The sequence below is a fragment of the Macrobrachium nipponense genome, chromosome 25, assembly GCF_015104395.2.
Source record: "Macrobrachium nipponense isolate FS-2020 chromosome 25, ASM1510439v2, whole genome shotgun sequence".
Classification (NCBI taxonomy): Eukaryota; Metazoa; Arthropoda; class Malacostraca; order Decapoda; family Palaemonidae; genus Macrobrachium; species Macrobrachium nipponense.
Window position 1 is genome coordinate 62,424,259 of NC_087214.1, and position 16,964 is coordinate 62,441,222.

General features: G+C 38.4%; 1 protein-coding gene across 6 annotated transcripts in view; it reads right to left on the bottom strand.

Moving 5' to 3' along the window:
* The window catches only part of LOC135199438 (UDP-N-acetylglucosamine--dolichyl-phosphate N-acetylglucosaminephosphotransferase-like), a 60,555-nt gene extending 43,791 nt beyond the window's left edge, over positions 1-16,764 (bottom strand). Inside the window, exons 1-4 of one of the 6 annotated variants that reach the window (XM_064227473.1) lie at positions 16,418-16,764; positions 12,188-12,335; positions 7,550-7,753; positions 5,815-5,942 (exon numbers count right to left, since the gene is read on the bottom strand). In XM_064227473.1, the coding sequence (XP_064083543.1) occupies positions 5,815-5,942; positions 7,550-7,753; positions 12,188-12,335; positions 16,418-16,514 (577 nt within the window). In that variant the 5' untranslated portion in view covers positions 16,515-16,764. Of the gene's footprint in view, positions 1-5,814; positions 5,943-7,549; positions 7,754-12,187; positions 12,336-13,022; positions 13,919-15,694; positions 15,891-15,934; positions 16,083-16,370 lie in introns of those variants that run through there. The other 5 variants (XM_064227474.1, XM_064227476.1, XM_064227477.1 and 2 more) reach the window with 5 other exon arrangements.
* Positions 16,765-16,964: the final 200 nt, after the last annotated feature.

Genomic DNA, 16,964 nt, shown 5'->3' on the forward strand with positions numbered 1-16,964 from the left:
CATTGCATCAACTGACCATGCAAGAGGGTCCAGGACTGGAGAGCAAAACAGCAGAAGGCGATTGTTCCTAGAAGTTGCAAATAGGTCTATCATCGGCTTTCCCCAAAGTTTCCATAGGTCTAGGCAGACCTTCGAATCAAGAGTCAACAACAGCAGTACTTGATGACGGCGACTTAGTTCGTCCACCAACACGTTCATTTTCCCTTGAACAAATTGAGGGATCAGCGTAACTTGAAATTTTTCTGCCCACAGAAGCAGATCTTTTGCAAGGTTGTAGAAGGTGAAGGAGCGTGTTCCCCCTTGTTTCCTGATGTAGGAAAGTGATGTGGAGTTGTATCCGTGAACTGCTAACACCTGTCCCGTCACGAGATGAGAGAACGCCTGAAGTCCCAGGTACACTGCTAATAGCTCCCTCACGTTGATATGAAGAGAGCGTTAAGTTTCCAACCATTCCCGACACTTCGTTCTTCCCCAACAGGGCTCCCCATCCTGCGTCGGAGGCGTCTGAAAAGAACTGAAGGGTTGGGTGGAGCGGACAAAGCGAAAGACCCTCTACAAGTCTTGGTTTTGAAAGCCACCACGCTAAGTCCTCCTTGATTTCGTCTGAAATTGAGAATACTGTCGAGTCCGGTTGAGTCTTCTTGCACCATGATGCCTGCAAGAAGAATTGTAGGGGCCTCATGTGCAGCCTTCCGAGTTTGACAAACTGTTCCACCGAAGCTAGTGTTCCTAGCAGACTGGTCCAATGGTTGGCAGAACAGGACTTGCGGTCCAAGAAGTCCTGTACTACTTCTAGACACGACTGGGCTCTCTTTGGTGAAAGAAAAGCCCAATAGAGAATGCTCTGAGTCGGAATTAGTTGAGATTTCTCCTCGTTTATAAGAAGACCTAACTAGTGAGTTCATGAAAGAATCCTCAAGATCCTTCATACACTGACTTTCCGAAGAGGAGTGGAGAAGCCAGTTGTCTAGGTAGAGTGACACTGATGCTCAGGAGGTGTAACCACTTTCCCAGCGGAGTCAGCACTCGCGTAAATACTTGCGGTGCTGTCGAGAGGCCGAAGCAAAGAGCTCGAAACTGGTAGGTCTTGCCCACGAACACAAACCGAAGGTATTTCCTGGAGTCCTGGTGAATTAGGATATGGAAGTATGCATCCTGCATATCCAGGGATACCACCCAGTCCCCTTGGCGAAGGGATTCCAATTCCGAAAGAGTCGTTTCCATGTAGAATTTCATCTTCTGAACGAACCAGTTCAGTGCGCTTACATCCAGTACGGGCCTCCAGCCCCACGATGACTTGGGGACTACGAACAGACGGTTGTAAAACCCTGGGGATGGTCTGTCACTTATCTCCTCTATGACAGCCTTCTGCACGAGAGTCTCTATTTCTCGAGTTAAGGCTACAAACTTCTCCGAGCCTGAAGAGTAGGCGGGTAATGCGATGGGAACATTGGATAGAGGCGGAGTGTCTTTGAAAGGAACGGAGTAACCGAACCGGAGAACTTGGGTCACCCAGGGCTCTGACCCTCTGCGACTCCATTCCTCCCAAAAGAGGCTCAGTCTGCCCCCTAGCGGAGCATGAAGGATTGAAGGATCACTTGGATGATTTACTGTCGGGTTTGGTCGAGGACTTGGTCAGGTGTCATAAATTTGATCAGGGAACAGATGATTCTTGTCGAGGAGAAAACAAAAGGGCGGACTTCTGAGGTGAAGCGACTCCTCTTGAAACAAATGAACACCCAAGCTGCCTTTTCTTGAGAGTCCCGAATGCAAAGAGAGATGCCACCCCATCGCAACCATCCCGAACTGATTTGTCGGCACATGACAAAACCCCAAGCCAGTTTGATGCTAGGTCCTCTTGAAGAGTAGGGCAGTCCTCTATTTTCGTACCAAGGGCTCCGATCGTCCAGTCCAAGAAGCTCAAAATCTCCAAAATCTTGAAGATATTCTTTACCAAATGGTCCAATTCGGGTGAAGTAAAGAATATTTTAGCTGCTGCAAACGCGGACCTATTTGCATCTACCAGTCCAGAGAAGTCCCCTGGGAGGAGGTAGACACTCCCATGGAGGGGGCTTCTCCGGTTACGTAGAACCTATACCTCTTCTTGATAAGTTTCGACGGAGGATAGGTGAAAGTTGCTTTCCCGAGCTCCCTCTTCAACTTCAACCAGTCTTCTATATCACGACGCAATCGTTTAGCAGCCTGGGAAAGTACGAGCTTTGGGAGAAGAGGATCGAAATTCTTCCTTCTCATCAGGAAGATGGAAGCAGGCGACCTGGGAGTGGCTGCTACGAAGTAATCCGGGTACATGTCCAGAAGGTAGTGCAAAAGCTTTGAATAGCACGAGAGAGGAATAGAGTCTGCTTCTAAGTCCTCCTCGTCATCCGAAGAGATAGGCAACAGAGGGGGTTCTTGATTCGACTCATTGTTCTTCGGACATTGTTTGCTTTCTTTTTATCCAGTTCATCAGCTCTTGCAATTGTCGACATAAAGGAACTAAATTCTCGTCTTCTTGAGTTGAAGTCGTAGCAACTGGGGTTGTGGACTTCGATACAATCGACACTGAAGGTCTTGCACCAGTCAAATTATCTGTCGCATGCGAAGTCGAAGGTAAACTTTCGACAACTTGATGAGTCGAGATCTCGACGGACTCAGAATCGGTCGTGAGAATCCAAGACGAAGTCTATGTAGCTATGCTACACGACGGGCAAGGGTTATCTACTTCTCTGTTCCTCTTCACAGGGGGCGGAGAGAACATCTCTTCAACGGACGTGAGGCTGAAGAATCCCGCCACTTACGACGTCTAACCGGCGACGAACAGCCATCCCCTCAGATTGCACTGCACTGACACTTTTCACTTTACTAAATGTCTTTTCTATGAAAGACTTTACAGATAAACCTAACTGCATAACCGTATTAGCTAATACACCAAATTTCTTTTCAAATTTAGGCTCGAGGCTGGCAATGGTGTCAGGAGAAACTCCACGGGAAGTTGGCAAGGGAGTTACAGGAGCACGAGTAGGAGGACTCAAGATCAGAGACATAATAAGAGGAGAAGAAGGAATAGGAGCAGGTGCTTCGATAGAAGAAGCAGAAGCTATACTAGTCTTACTTTCAGCTCTGGGAGCCGCCTTCCTCTTCCTATCCTTAACCCTTAAACGCCAATATGACGTATTAAACGTCGATGAAAATTGTCCGTCGGGTGCCAAATTGACGTACGAAACGTCAACACAAAAAAGTTTTTTTTAAATTCGCGGAAAAATAGTTATAGGCCTATTTGATGAAAAATTTTGAATCACGCACCTTGAGGGATGCTGGGAGTTCACAGATCAATCTGCTGTTTTGTGTACAATCGTTACCCAGGCGCGCAAGCGCGAATTTCTTTCTTCTTGCACTAAAAAGCATCAGCGACACATCTCAGAAATTATTTTGTCACTTTGACATAATTTTTGCACCACTTTATATTAGCCGTTACATAGAGTTTTATATATGAAAATGTGTGCAATTTCATGTAGAATACAACAAAATACAACTCATGGTTGTAGCTTTTATCATTTTTGAAATATTTTCATATAAATAACGATGTGTCAAAATTTCAACCTTCGGTCAACTTTGACTCTACCGAAATGGTCGAAAAATGCAATTGTAAGCTAAAACTCTTATATTCTAGTAATATTCAATTATTTACCTTCATTTTACAACAAATTGGAAGTCTCTTGCACAATATTTTGATTTATGGTGAATTTATGAAAAAAACTTTTTCCTTAAGTCCGCGCGGTAACTCTTCCGAAAAAATCTGAAATTTTTTCGTCCAATTGTCGTAATGTTTGCAGAGTTTTATATTAGCTGTTACATAAAGTTGTATACATAGAAATGTGTGCAATTTCATGTAGAATACAACAAAAAACAATCCATGGTTGTAGCTTTTATTACTTTAGAAATATTTTCATATAAATAACGAAAATAGAAAAAATTTGACCTTCAGTCAACTTTGACTCAACCAAAATGGTCAAAAACTGCAATTGTAAGCTACAACACTTACATTCTAGTAATATTCAATCAATTACCTTCATTTGTGACAAATGGGAAGTCTCTAGCACAATATTTCGATTTATGGTGAATTTTTGAAAACTTTTTTTTTACGTCTGAGCGTTACGAATTCGTGCATCATATTGTGATAATATTTTCTCTGTGTTGCTTTGATCGTTTTACAATTTGTTATATAGCAAAATCATCGCAATTTAGTGTACAATACAACGAAAAATAATTAACTCATTAGCTTTAACCGTTTTGCTCACAGCGCGATTTGTATACAATTATATATGAAATTTTTTTTCACGCTGTCATATATTCCAATATTTATATATGATAATGATATTTTATTTCATTTCTGATGGTTGCATAGTAAACTTCAGGCAATGACAAAAAGAGGAGCCAAAAATGAACTTTTAATCTTGAAAATTAAGCGTGCTGTTATTTAAGGGTTAATTACCTTCCCCGAGTGAGAAAAAAAAAACTTTCCACTGTTGTTCACTCCCATCCTTGCATTCATCACAAGTAGACTCTCTCGAGCACTCACAACCCTTACACTTAATGCACTTAGTGTGCAAATCATAAATTAATTTAACTAACCTAGTTTTGCACCCTCCGGCGCAAAACCTAACTACTGAAGGACTAGAGTCCGACATGATGGTAAGACCAAAAAATTGCAGAAAAGAAATTCAGTTAACTAGCTTCAATCCCACAAACACGAAATTGAATACTTCACCGATATTGGAGAGATAATACTTCCCAACAAATGAAGAAAAAAGTCTGCACCGACCACCGATGTTCACCAGAAGCCAGCAGAGAACGAACTGATGTTACCTGGGCAGTTGTACCTGTAGCTCCCTCGAGTGGAGGGAGATAACGTCACCTACATCATGGCGGCACCACTGCAGAAGTTTTGAATCTATAGTCTGCCATTCGTAGGAACCTACAGCTGTATAATTGTTCGGTAAGACACTGCAATAAAATTAACTGATATACATCCTAAACACCAAACATTATTTTGACAATTACATGGGAATGAATTTGTCAAAGACCTTGACTGTAGTTGTCACACACACATGAATGCAATGCCTTAGGCATAACTACAAAGTAGAAGGCTATGCCAAAGCTCATGAATCATTCAAAATGTAACTCACTCTATTGAACCAACCCTCAACATCTGATTGCTCTTTTAGGTGCTTGTAACAGACTAGAATAAAGTGAAAACTTCTTATTAATTCTTCTACCTTTAAATGAATTTGGAATATATCATTAACTTGTTTTTGTATGTGAAGAATGGTAGAAAAGACAATATTGATGAATGTCAAAATGCATACATCAATGTCAGTGAATTAACAAAATGCAGGTAGAAACATAAGCATCTAAATTACAGTGAAGTACCTGCTAAAGAAACAAAAAGCAACCGGGTTGTTATTGATACTGTATGAACTTTCTAATAGTGTAAGAATAACCAAAGCTTTTCAGTCTCACCCTTAAACTCCGGTTACTTGGAGGGGTCTTTGGCTGCCAACAATGTCAGTTTCAGATCTGCTTCAGATATATGTGAGTTTATAAGTTTAGCAAAGGGTTCCAAATTTACACATTTAGTAAATGGCTTTATTTCCGCTAAAGGAGGGAATAGCTTGGGTTTCACACCACTTCTAGCTTCCCTGGATGTACTAAGAGTTCTTTGCAGCAACTTCATGTAGTAGGTTTCAAAAGACTGTACAAATCCTGTTCATGATACCATAAACATCCAAGTACTTGAAATGATCTCTTACACACCTATATTAAGTGTGAGGCCTATCCACGCTCGAAGAGGCTTTGGAACCACCACTGTTGTAGAGCCCATGTTGATGTAGTAGACCATCAGCAACGGTAATGATGCTAAAGTCGGGAGCACCAGTTTGTATCTGAAAATGGTAAAATAAGGATACAACTCCAATTCCTCTAAAGACAGTGTGACATGACTCTTAAAACAACTGCTAACCATAAAAAATTTTCTGAAAATGGTAAAATGAAAGATATAACTCCAATTCCTCTAAAGACAGTGTGACGTGACTTGAAACAACTGCTAACCATCAAATATTATTATCAATATCTGATCATCATAATACAGCCATTTAATTTTGCATTCTATAATGTTAGTAACAAAATCACGATTATAAATTAACTGTCCTGTACTTTGCTAAAAGGTTACTTTCATATTTCTATAAGCTCTAAATGTATCTCCCATGAGCTACTGGGTATCAAATTTCATTATCAATCCAGTGACCATCTACAAGGAAGGAATGAATGTTTCCCATTTCAACTCACACTGCTCTAACAAAGGTTAAACAAACATACTTAACAGAATCTATGAATCACTTTTACCAGTTATATATGTATTTTAACAACCACAATGTCTTAACATTTTGACTTCCTCACACTTTTATCACAAAACGCTTTAGAACAAAGTTTGGAGTAAATAAAGAAACTCTCACCTTCCTGGGCGAGATTCAATCTCACAACTGAGAGGTTCCAGCAATTATATGCTGATGTACTTTGCTACAAAGACATACAAATTCAACACATTTTATTTCCCATATACATAAAACTCATACGTATGTTACTTTTCACAACTACAAATGAAATAAGAGTACTAGTGTAAATTTCCAACTTACTCTCAAATGAAGGAATTCGAGATCGCAGGGAATAGCCACCACTGCAAAAGGGTTTAGTTACAAAATCTTTGGAGCTGGAACTTTGCAATTCATTTGTTACTCTCGTAATATGACACATTTTTTCAAACAATTTGTATTTTTCATAGCTAACAAACCCTCGGTCTTAACAACAAGATAATTTTCAAGTGTCTAGCTGGAACTGGTTAAACAATCAGAGGTTATAAAGCAAGGAATCTGTGAAATCTGGCAATGCACGCATTTGAGAATATTTTGGATGAGGATGAATCATCCAACTTTCACTGATATGCACCATAACTACTGGTAATCACACACAGTATATTAGCTTTCATGCAATTGTCAGCTTAAGTAAAGGAGGACTGTCACTTAAAATTCTGCTGCCTTATGTCTGTGTATACGTATATTGTTTTTATTGTGTTTTACGTTGCATGGAACCAGTGGTTATTCAGCAACGGAACCAACGGCTTTACGTGACTACCAAACCACATCGAGAGTGAACTTCTATCACCAGACATACACATCTCTCACACCTCAATGGAATGACCGAGAATCGAATTCGCGGCCACCGAGGTGGCAGGCCAAGACCATACCAATCACGCCACTGAGGCACTTTTATTTATTATGTCTGTATAGGCCCTTTACCTCAGTGAGGCAAGGTATTACTCTCTCTCAAGCCAGTTAATAACTTTTCCACTTAGCATCCATATTGTAAACCACAATTAATCACAATTAAACGGCAAAATCAATGACACTTCCCAAACCCTTAAAAAGTCTGCTTTATCACGATTCTATTATACAGTATTTCAACTTCAAATATTACTAAAGTAAATCTTGCTCACCTCCACTTCAAATTGAGAACATCGTCAGCAAAACCCAAGAAGAGCATGCAACATATGCTAAGTAGGGAAGTCAGATACTCGGCAAACACTGCATGTGGGAAGGGGCTACTCCGATTTATGAAGTGGTGACCAAATGGAACGCCAAGGAACAGAAACATTGTAATCAGGAACACCGAACCACTGACCATTCCCATGGATTCTGGACTGCAAAAGAAATACAAAAATCAAACATTATTACATCTGAAGTCAAAAGTATATCTTAGTTTAACCAGACCACCGAGCTGATTAACAGCACTCCTAGGGCTGGCCAGAAGGATTAGATATTTTTTTTTTTACATGGCTAGGAACCAATTGGTCACCCAGCAACGAGACCCACAGCTTATTGTGGGATCTGAACCTCATTATATCAAGAAATTAATTTCTATCACCAGATATGAATTCCTCTGATACTGTGTTCGCAGAGCCAAGAATTGAACGTTGGACCCCTGGATTAGTAGCCAAGTGCAAAAACCACTCGTCCAATGAGGAACTAAACAATATTACAAAAATGTATTAGATGTAAATACAAAAAATTATTTTTTTAAACAAAATCTTTCATAGATACAAAATTCTTACTTTTACTGTCTTATTAGCCAGAAATAAACCAGGGGTATTTGTTATTTAACTTAGCAGTAAGGTAGTTAGTAGATAAGATGACCTAACCCAAATGAAGTGAGACTTTATCCTAAATGGGAAGAGCTTGCTTCTTACTTTAACTGTCTCATTAGCCAGAAATAAACCAGGGGTATTTGTTATTTAACTTAGCAGTAAGGTAGTTAGTAGATAAGATGACCTAACCCAAATAAGGTAAGCCCTTTATCATTTTATGAGAAGAGCTTGCATTGCGGGACAATCGCCTAACAAAATGTGTGTGCCAATCTGGAGGAATCTGATGGGGACAAGTCAGGTAAAAGCAGGTAGTATCCAACAGCGGAGTATCCATTGTCTCCTGTGTGCCGGAGGTGTTTCAGAGTGAGCACGGAAGCGGAAAAAATATATTTTTTTTTAAATCACAGCGAGCTTAGTTTTCAAGATTAAGAGTTCATTTTTGGCTCCTTTTTTTGTCATTGGCTGAAGTTTAGTATGCAACCATCAGAAATGAAAAAAATTATCATTATCATATATAAATAATGCGATATATGATAGCGCAAAAACGAAATTTCATATATAACTGTATTCAAATCGCGCTGTGCGCAAAACGGTTAAAGGTAACACGTTACATTTTTTCGTTGTAATGCACACTAAATTGCGATCATTTTGGTATATAACACATTGTAAAACGATAAAAGCAACACAGAGAAAATATTATCACAAAATAATGCATGAATTCGTAACGCGCGGACATAAACAAATATTTTTCAAAAATTCACCATAAATCTAAATATTGTCCTAGAGACTTCCAATTTGTTTCAAAATGAAGACAAATGATTGAATATTACTATACTGTAAGAGTATTAGCTTACAATTGCAGTTTTCGACCATATCTGACGAGTTAAAGTTGACCGAATGTCGAATTTTTTTATATATATATTTTTTATATGCAATTATTTCGGAAATAAGAAAAGCTACAAACTTCAAATATTTTTCGTTTTATTCTACATGAAATTGCGCACATTTTCAAACATAAAACTCTATGAAATGCCTAATATGAAATGGAGCAAATATTCCAAGAATGGGACGCACGCATTTCAGAGATTTGTCCGCGCGCGGAGGGAAGGAAACATTTTTTTTAAATTCACCATAAATCTAAATATTTTGCTAGAGACTTCGAATTTGTTTCAAGATGAAGATAAATGACTGAATATTACTAGACTGTAAGAGTTTTAGCTTAAAATTGCGTTTTTCGACCATTTCGGTAGAGTCAAAGTTGACCGAACGTGGTTTTTTTTCTATTTATCGTGATTTATATGCAAATATTTCAAAAATGAGAAAAGCTACAACCTTCAATTATTTTTTGTTGTATTCTACATGAAATTGCGCACATTTTCATATATAAAACTTTATGTAACGGCTAATTTAAAATGGTGCAAACATTACCACAATCGCACGTATGATTTTTTTCGGAAGAGTTACCGCGCGGACGTAAAGAAAATGTTATTTTTTTCATAAATTCACCATAAATCGAAATATTGTGCTAGAGACTTCAAATCTGTTGCAAAATGAAGGTAAATGCTTGAATATTACTAGAATATAAGTGTTTTAGCTTACAATTGCGTTTTTTGACCATTTCGGTAGAGTCAAAGTTGACCGAAGGTTGAAATTTTGTCACTTATCGTTATTTATATGAAAATATCTCAAAACTGATAAAAGCTACAACCATGGGTTGTTTTTAGTTGTATTGTGCATGAAATTGCAAACATTTCCATATATAAAACTTTATATAACGGCTAATTTCAAAATGGTGCAAACATTACCACAATCGCATGTATGATTTTTTTCGGAAGAGTTACCACGCGGACGTAAGGAAAAAGTTTTTTCATAAATTCACCATAAATCGAAATATTGTGCTAGAGACTTCCAATTAGTTGCAAAATTAAGGTAAATGATTGAATATTACTAAAATATAAGACTTTTAGCTTACAATTGCGTTTTTCGACCATTTCGGTAGAGTCAAAGTTGACCGAAGGTTGAAATTTTGGCAATTATCGTTATTTATATGAAAATATCTCAAAACTGATAAAAGCTACAATCATGAGTATTTTATTGTTGTATTCTATATAAAAATGCGCACATTTTCATATATAATACTTCATGTAACGGCTAATTTACAATGGTACAAAAATTATGTCAAAGTGATGAAATTTCCGAAATGTGTCACAGATACTTTTTAGTGCGGCAAGAAAGAAATTCGCGCTTGCGTGCCTGCGTAACGATTGTAAAACTAAAACAACACTTGATCCGTGAACTCCCAGCATCCCCCAAGGCACGTGATTCAAAAGTTTTAGGCTGGTAGGCCTATAAGTATTTTTCCGCGAATTTAAAAAAAAACTTTTGTAAGTCGACGTAAAATACGTCCAGTCGGCAGTAAAGGGTTAATCACTACTGGCATGTTCACATGAACTACAAATTACTTACAATATTTTTATAGTCTGATTCATGCATTATCTTTACACTGCATTTTTCCATTCAGATGTTGTGCCACAGTGTCAGTGCAACCCGACAGGAAGCTGCCTTCCATAATGAAGTTGCTACAAATTACAACACTTTAAAATATCCACATCAGGAGCATGTCAAGTAAGCCCATTAAGTTGCTTCACATACTACAATATGGCTTCCACTTTGCAGACCAAACACATAGTTCTTTAGAGCATTCTATCAGGCCCCAGTTACATCACTTAAGAGCCCATTAATGTTTATTTATTCACAGTATTTACCTAGTTGTCAAGTTTCTTCAATCTTAAACTGTTTTACTTCATAAACAAATCCTTTTGGCAAATCTTATGAATGTAAAAATGTAACCCAGTTGATTTGTTAAACTACTAGATAATGAACATGAACGCTTTGCAAAAACTGAGCAAACATCGGTATGGGGACAGGCCATAAAGACCATTAACTTGCAAAGCAACCTTCCGAAGAACGATCATGAGAATAGATGGGAAAATTAAGATATAAATAGAGAATAGATAATTTATTATTATTATTCAGAAGATGACCCCTATTCATATGGAACAAGCCCACAGGGGGCACTGACTAGAAATTCAAGCTATCAAAGAATATGGTGTACAATTAACAGACAAACAAACAGATACAGTTCATCAGAAAAACAGGTCTAGATGATATTTTTAAAGTCATGAGTCCACCCTTTTCGTTGCCTATTCCTTTTCAAAACAAAATCTTACATTCATTCATCCACTATTCCTTAGCCAATCCTTCACTTTCCAGGCACAAACTTGGTAGTTTCAACACTTCCATATCAAACCAGTAAGAGACAAAAAAGAAGTTCTCCAACTTTCCTCACAATGGCTGAAGGCCAAAGTTAGCTTTTGCTACAGATGATGGCACTCTGCCTCACCTGGCATTTCTCACCCCAGATCTTGTCTCTGAATTCAGCAGGATTTTGCCTGATCATCCCCTTATCCATGGAAGCCCATCTTAAGCCATTCTGGCCACACATGGCAGGGAATCAATACAAATGCACCTCATACATACCTCTAGCTAAATCATTCCCTCTTTCACACTACAGCTTTCTGTACAGTGTGAGAAGAAAGATCATCCAACAGAAAGAAGCTTGGAAAAAAATATAAGGTTACTTGGAATTCATGACTTCGAGAAATACACAAACCTCTAACTATGACATTTGTAAGCTAGTGACTACTATGTATGAACACATCTCAAAATAAATTAAACAAAATCTATGAAATAAATAAAATTACAAAAGCCAACTTGATGGCTTTTTTGAACAATGTAATCTTTCATGGAATGCACTGAACTTCATAAGTATACTATTCTACAAATGCTTACACTAGAAAAAGTAAGAAAACTTTAACCTACTCAGAGGTTACATAAGCTTACATACATTTCCTTTACAGGCTGCCTATTTGAGCAAGAGGTTGGTCTGGCATGAGGCCAGGTTAACCTAACAACAAAAAAACCACTTACACTTTTTTGTCACGCTCCTTTTTACAAAGGTCTCGTCCAAATAGACCTGCATCGATGAACATGGAGGACACCAATGGTATAGTTCTGATGACTGCACTGAACCCGACGACAGACATCACCACGTTTATGCAGAGTGACAGCAACATGTCTGAAAATAGGCAAATATCAGAATATAGAGCTGAGGGTATATCACGATATAGAATTTAGGCTAAAGGCCAAGCACAGGGATCTGTGAGGTCAGTCAATGCTGTAACTGAAGTTGACAGTAAAAGGTTTGAAAGGTGCAACAGCAGGAAAACCTCACAGTTGCACTATGAATCAATTGTTAGGAGAGCTGGAAAGTAAGATGGAAGAAAGAGAATGTTACAAGAGGTAGAGTAAAAGGAACGAAAGGGGTTGCAGCTAGGGGCTGAAGGTATACTATATAAACAATTCTGGATATGACAAAACCGGTGATGGCAATTTACAGTTTGCCAAGACACCGATAATCCTTTGAGATAGCATCGCCAGAGAAAAACAAGACCCCTCATGGATTAGCCAGACAAGTCTAATGTTGGATCCTCCTCTTTCCGTGGAGTCCATTTCCTTTTGCCACATATACAAAGAGTGGTCTGGCATATTCACTACTTCCGATCTTGCTCCACTCATCTAAAAATGCTGAATAGACCAAATTTTCTCATCACAATTCCTACTTTTATATCTTAACATAAGTTATTAAAAACATCAGCATGGGGACATTAATGCTGTACATGAAAGGGCATTAATCCTTTAACGAAACAGTATACACGTATCAAGAACTATGGCAAAATGCCAGGCTTTTGACACTCTTCCTTACTCTTTTCCTGACATTCCTTTATTTCTTCTTTTGCTACGATATACCTCCTCTTCCCACTTCCACCAATCTGTTGTCCCAGTGTTCTCAGCTTCTGGCCATGGAGGCCAGCGCTTCTTGACTATCATGTCTTCAGATTTTCACAGGTGCGTTTACCTCTGGAAAAACCCTCATGGCAATTATGGTCTCGGCATAAACTTCACTTGTAAAGAAAGTCAAGCTGTGCACCAATTAAGCAATTACCTTAGCTGCTGGTGTTTAGAAGCTTAGTCTCGTATAATCAGGAGATTAGTGGCTCCTTAAACTACAGTCCAGGCCTCAAGATACTAACACAAATTGGCTGTTGCATAAGAAATGTGGTGGTAGCCAGTGGCGGACCTAGAAATCTTAAACTGGGGGCACTTGGGATTAACATACGTAAAATGTGCACAAATATAGTGCATATCAACAAATGCACACACATATATGGACACACATTAGTAGTTGCTGTTGAAATAATCATTAACTAAGCAAATGTTTGCTACTAATATTGATTTAATGAAAGAAAACAATGTTCTATTATTCATATCCAAGGGGAAGGGGGATTGCACATGACCAGGAGGTCCCCCCTTAAATCTGCCACTGGAGGTAGCCTGAAGACAGCAGCATTACCACCAATTTTGCTCAATGATTTTGACTGACCTCTCCTCTAATACATAGGCTACTAGGTATCTGGAAAACACAATGACATAGTACCTAACAGTGCTACTTGGCTTGTTATCTACATGTCACCTAGACACCTATTACAAGTATAAAACAATGTAGGTAGCTTAAAATCTCTTTTAGAATTTGGCTTAATACTCTCTAAAACAGGGGTTCTCAAAGTGGTTGGTATCGACCCCCAGGGGTCATTAGGATCATCTTAGGGGTCTATGAACAGTTAGGGGGTCAAAAGGGGGCCGATAAATAACTAACTGGTATCACACACGTCATTTTCTTGCTCCGTGGTTTTGGCCAGCATCCAGCCGATGCTCGCGAGCAAAAGTGTTGTATCGTCACACTAGGAACTCGTGGTTTCGAGGAGCCGTAGGAAAAAGTAAACAAAACTGATCATCTGATATCATCATGGCGCCCAGAAATTGTCGGACTGTTGCAAGATGCGCTGCAGTGGGGTTTATTTCTCGGAAACTTACGTGAATGCAAGAGTAACAAAAAACGTTTGTGGGTTCAAGAGTGGCTCAGGAGAGTACGTCTATCAGCAGCAGCCATCTTGTTTGTTTACACTATGCTGTGGCTCGCGGCTCGTGCTGGCTGCTTTCCGTCCTGTTCGGAAGCAAGAATCTCGAGCTAAAAGCTCCCGGTTTTTCATTCTCGGCAGCAACGGCTCGCTGCTCGAGAAAAAAATGCCTAGTGTGAGGCCAGCTTAACATGTTGGAGAATTAAGTTACATATAATCGTACATATACAGTTCCAAACATATTTTCTCACTAGGTGTTACTTTTGTTATCATACTGAATGTCAAGTACTAAACTAATACTATACTCTAATTGATTCCGACATTTTTTTTTAAATATTAAATGCTAGTCTAGAGGGTAGATAGAATATCTTCAACTTCATAAGGGGGTCGAGGAGTTAAAAAGTTTGAGAACCACTGCTTTATAAGAAGATATTTGCAAATATGGACCCAAAACTTAAGACATATAATCTCAGTCTTATGGTTGAGGCATTCCCTCAGGATAATTGACATTTAGTGGGGTTATAAAGGGTTATAGGCTAAAGGCAGTTCCCCCAAGGTGAGGTTCATCATTGCACTCCAGTGATGAACCTTGCAAATGACCAGGACGAGAAGACGACTGTGCAGTGCACAGAAGGTTGCATCTAGGTTGGGTCTGCATGTGCCAATACCCTCTAGCCTCGTAGATTGCATGGTAGGTAATTCTAGGCAATAACTCAGAATGGACTGCAAGGAACGGTACCGTGAATAAGACAGCCACTAAATAAGCAACCGAAATACTATAGGAAACTGCTAATTCCAAAGAAATACCCGCCATGGGCTTATTAGCTAGATTTACAGATTGCATTAGGTATTATGGGGGCTAAAACCATGGAATAGGCTACTAAGCTAAGCTATCATGTCACTCCAGTCCTCCCACAGTTAGGTAAAGACGTAAGGTTAGGCCTGTGATTAACCTAATCATGTTAGCATAGGACATAACCTAATTACAGTAGCATAGGACTTTGGCTAACCTAGGTAATTATGCTAGCATAGGTCATAGGCTACCTAACCTAAGTATGCTAGCATACAACATAACCTAATTATACTAGCATAGGACATAAACCAAGTATGCTAGCATAGGACATAGTACCTAACCTAAGTATGCAGGCATAGGACATACCTAACCTAAGTATGCAGGCATAGGACATAACCTAAGTATGCTACCATAGGACATAACTTAGGTAAGTTGGTAGGTATGTTGGCATAGGACATAACCTTATGGTAGCATAGAACATACTAACCTAAGTATGCTAGCATAGGGCAAATTTAATTAGGTATGCTAGCATAGGACATAACCAAATTACGTCAGCATATGTCATAGGATAATTATTCAAACAGGTAGTAGTATAGTAAATGACCACCAAATGACACGCCATCTAACAAGAACGATTTCAAACATCTACAAAGGCATAAGACCTACCTAGGTAATATAGGTCCGTTTTACCTTTAACTATATAATTTAGCTATAAATCACTGCAGGGAATTCGTCTAGATTAATTCGTGATGTAGGACGCCGTAGGATAAGAAGGACAACGAATAATATTCACAGCAAAAGAGCAAAAGTCAATCCACGGCCATTTCTGACGGACGTGAACTTGAGCAATCATTAAAAACGTACTATTTAATGTCTGTATATAAAAGGAAGATTACCAAATCCTACCTGTAAACCCTTAATAAAAACGTATTATTAGTCTGTATATATAAGGAAAATATAGGCTAACTAAACTCCTTGCTAACTGTACACCCGTAATAAAAGCGTATTACTAATGTTGTTATACTAGCTAGTATAAAAGGAAATACCTATAGTATTACTAAACTCCTAACTACTATAGATCCTTAATAAAGCACAACAATTCACACTAAAACCAATTCCCTCAGATAGGTAATAATTATATTTAATAATTTAACATCTTAAATAATCCATTCGAACAAAATTCAAAACTGGTATTAATTTCTGTATATATATAAAAGGAAAAGATTACCAAGTCCTAACTAAGTCTTAATAAAGCACAAAAAATCACGCTAAAACCATTTCCCTCAGATAGCTATTAAATATATTTAATTTAATTTAGATAATCCATTCGAACAAAACGTACATATGAGGATCAACGTGATCATATGATCAACGCAGACGCGTGTTTACCTTTGATTGGTACCAAGAGATGATCACAGCTGACGTCGTAGTAGTCGTAGACTCCGATTCCCAGGAGCTTCTCCGTTACTATGGAAACCAATTCCATCTCGCCGCATAAAAAGGAATGATATTCCCGTGAAAGATTTGTTATGGGAGATTTATAGTTCTTTTCGATCTTTACAGTTCGTCGGAGACTACGTGTGACTGACGTGAGCTTAGAGGGATTCGGTTTCGGTTTGTTTACAAAAATATGGCCTCGGGCGATGTGGCCATTGTGGGTTTGGGATAGAATTGTGTTATTTCATTCATTATTTTACTCTATTAAGCGTTATTTTATTTTCTGAATTAATAAATAAATGAACTTTGACATTCTAAAACTGTCATATAAAGCGCATATATCTCGATAATTTGCACCTCCATAAATTCTAAAAACTATAGTCTGTAATGGTATTCTGAAATTATAAAAATTATATACAACGTATATCTTGAACTATATTATATTTGTAATGTAAAAATTTATAAATTATCATCTTTGTGTAATATTTTGAGCCACATT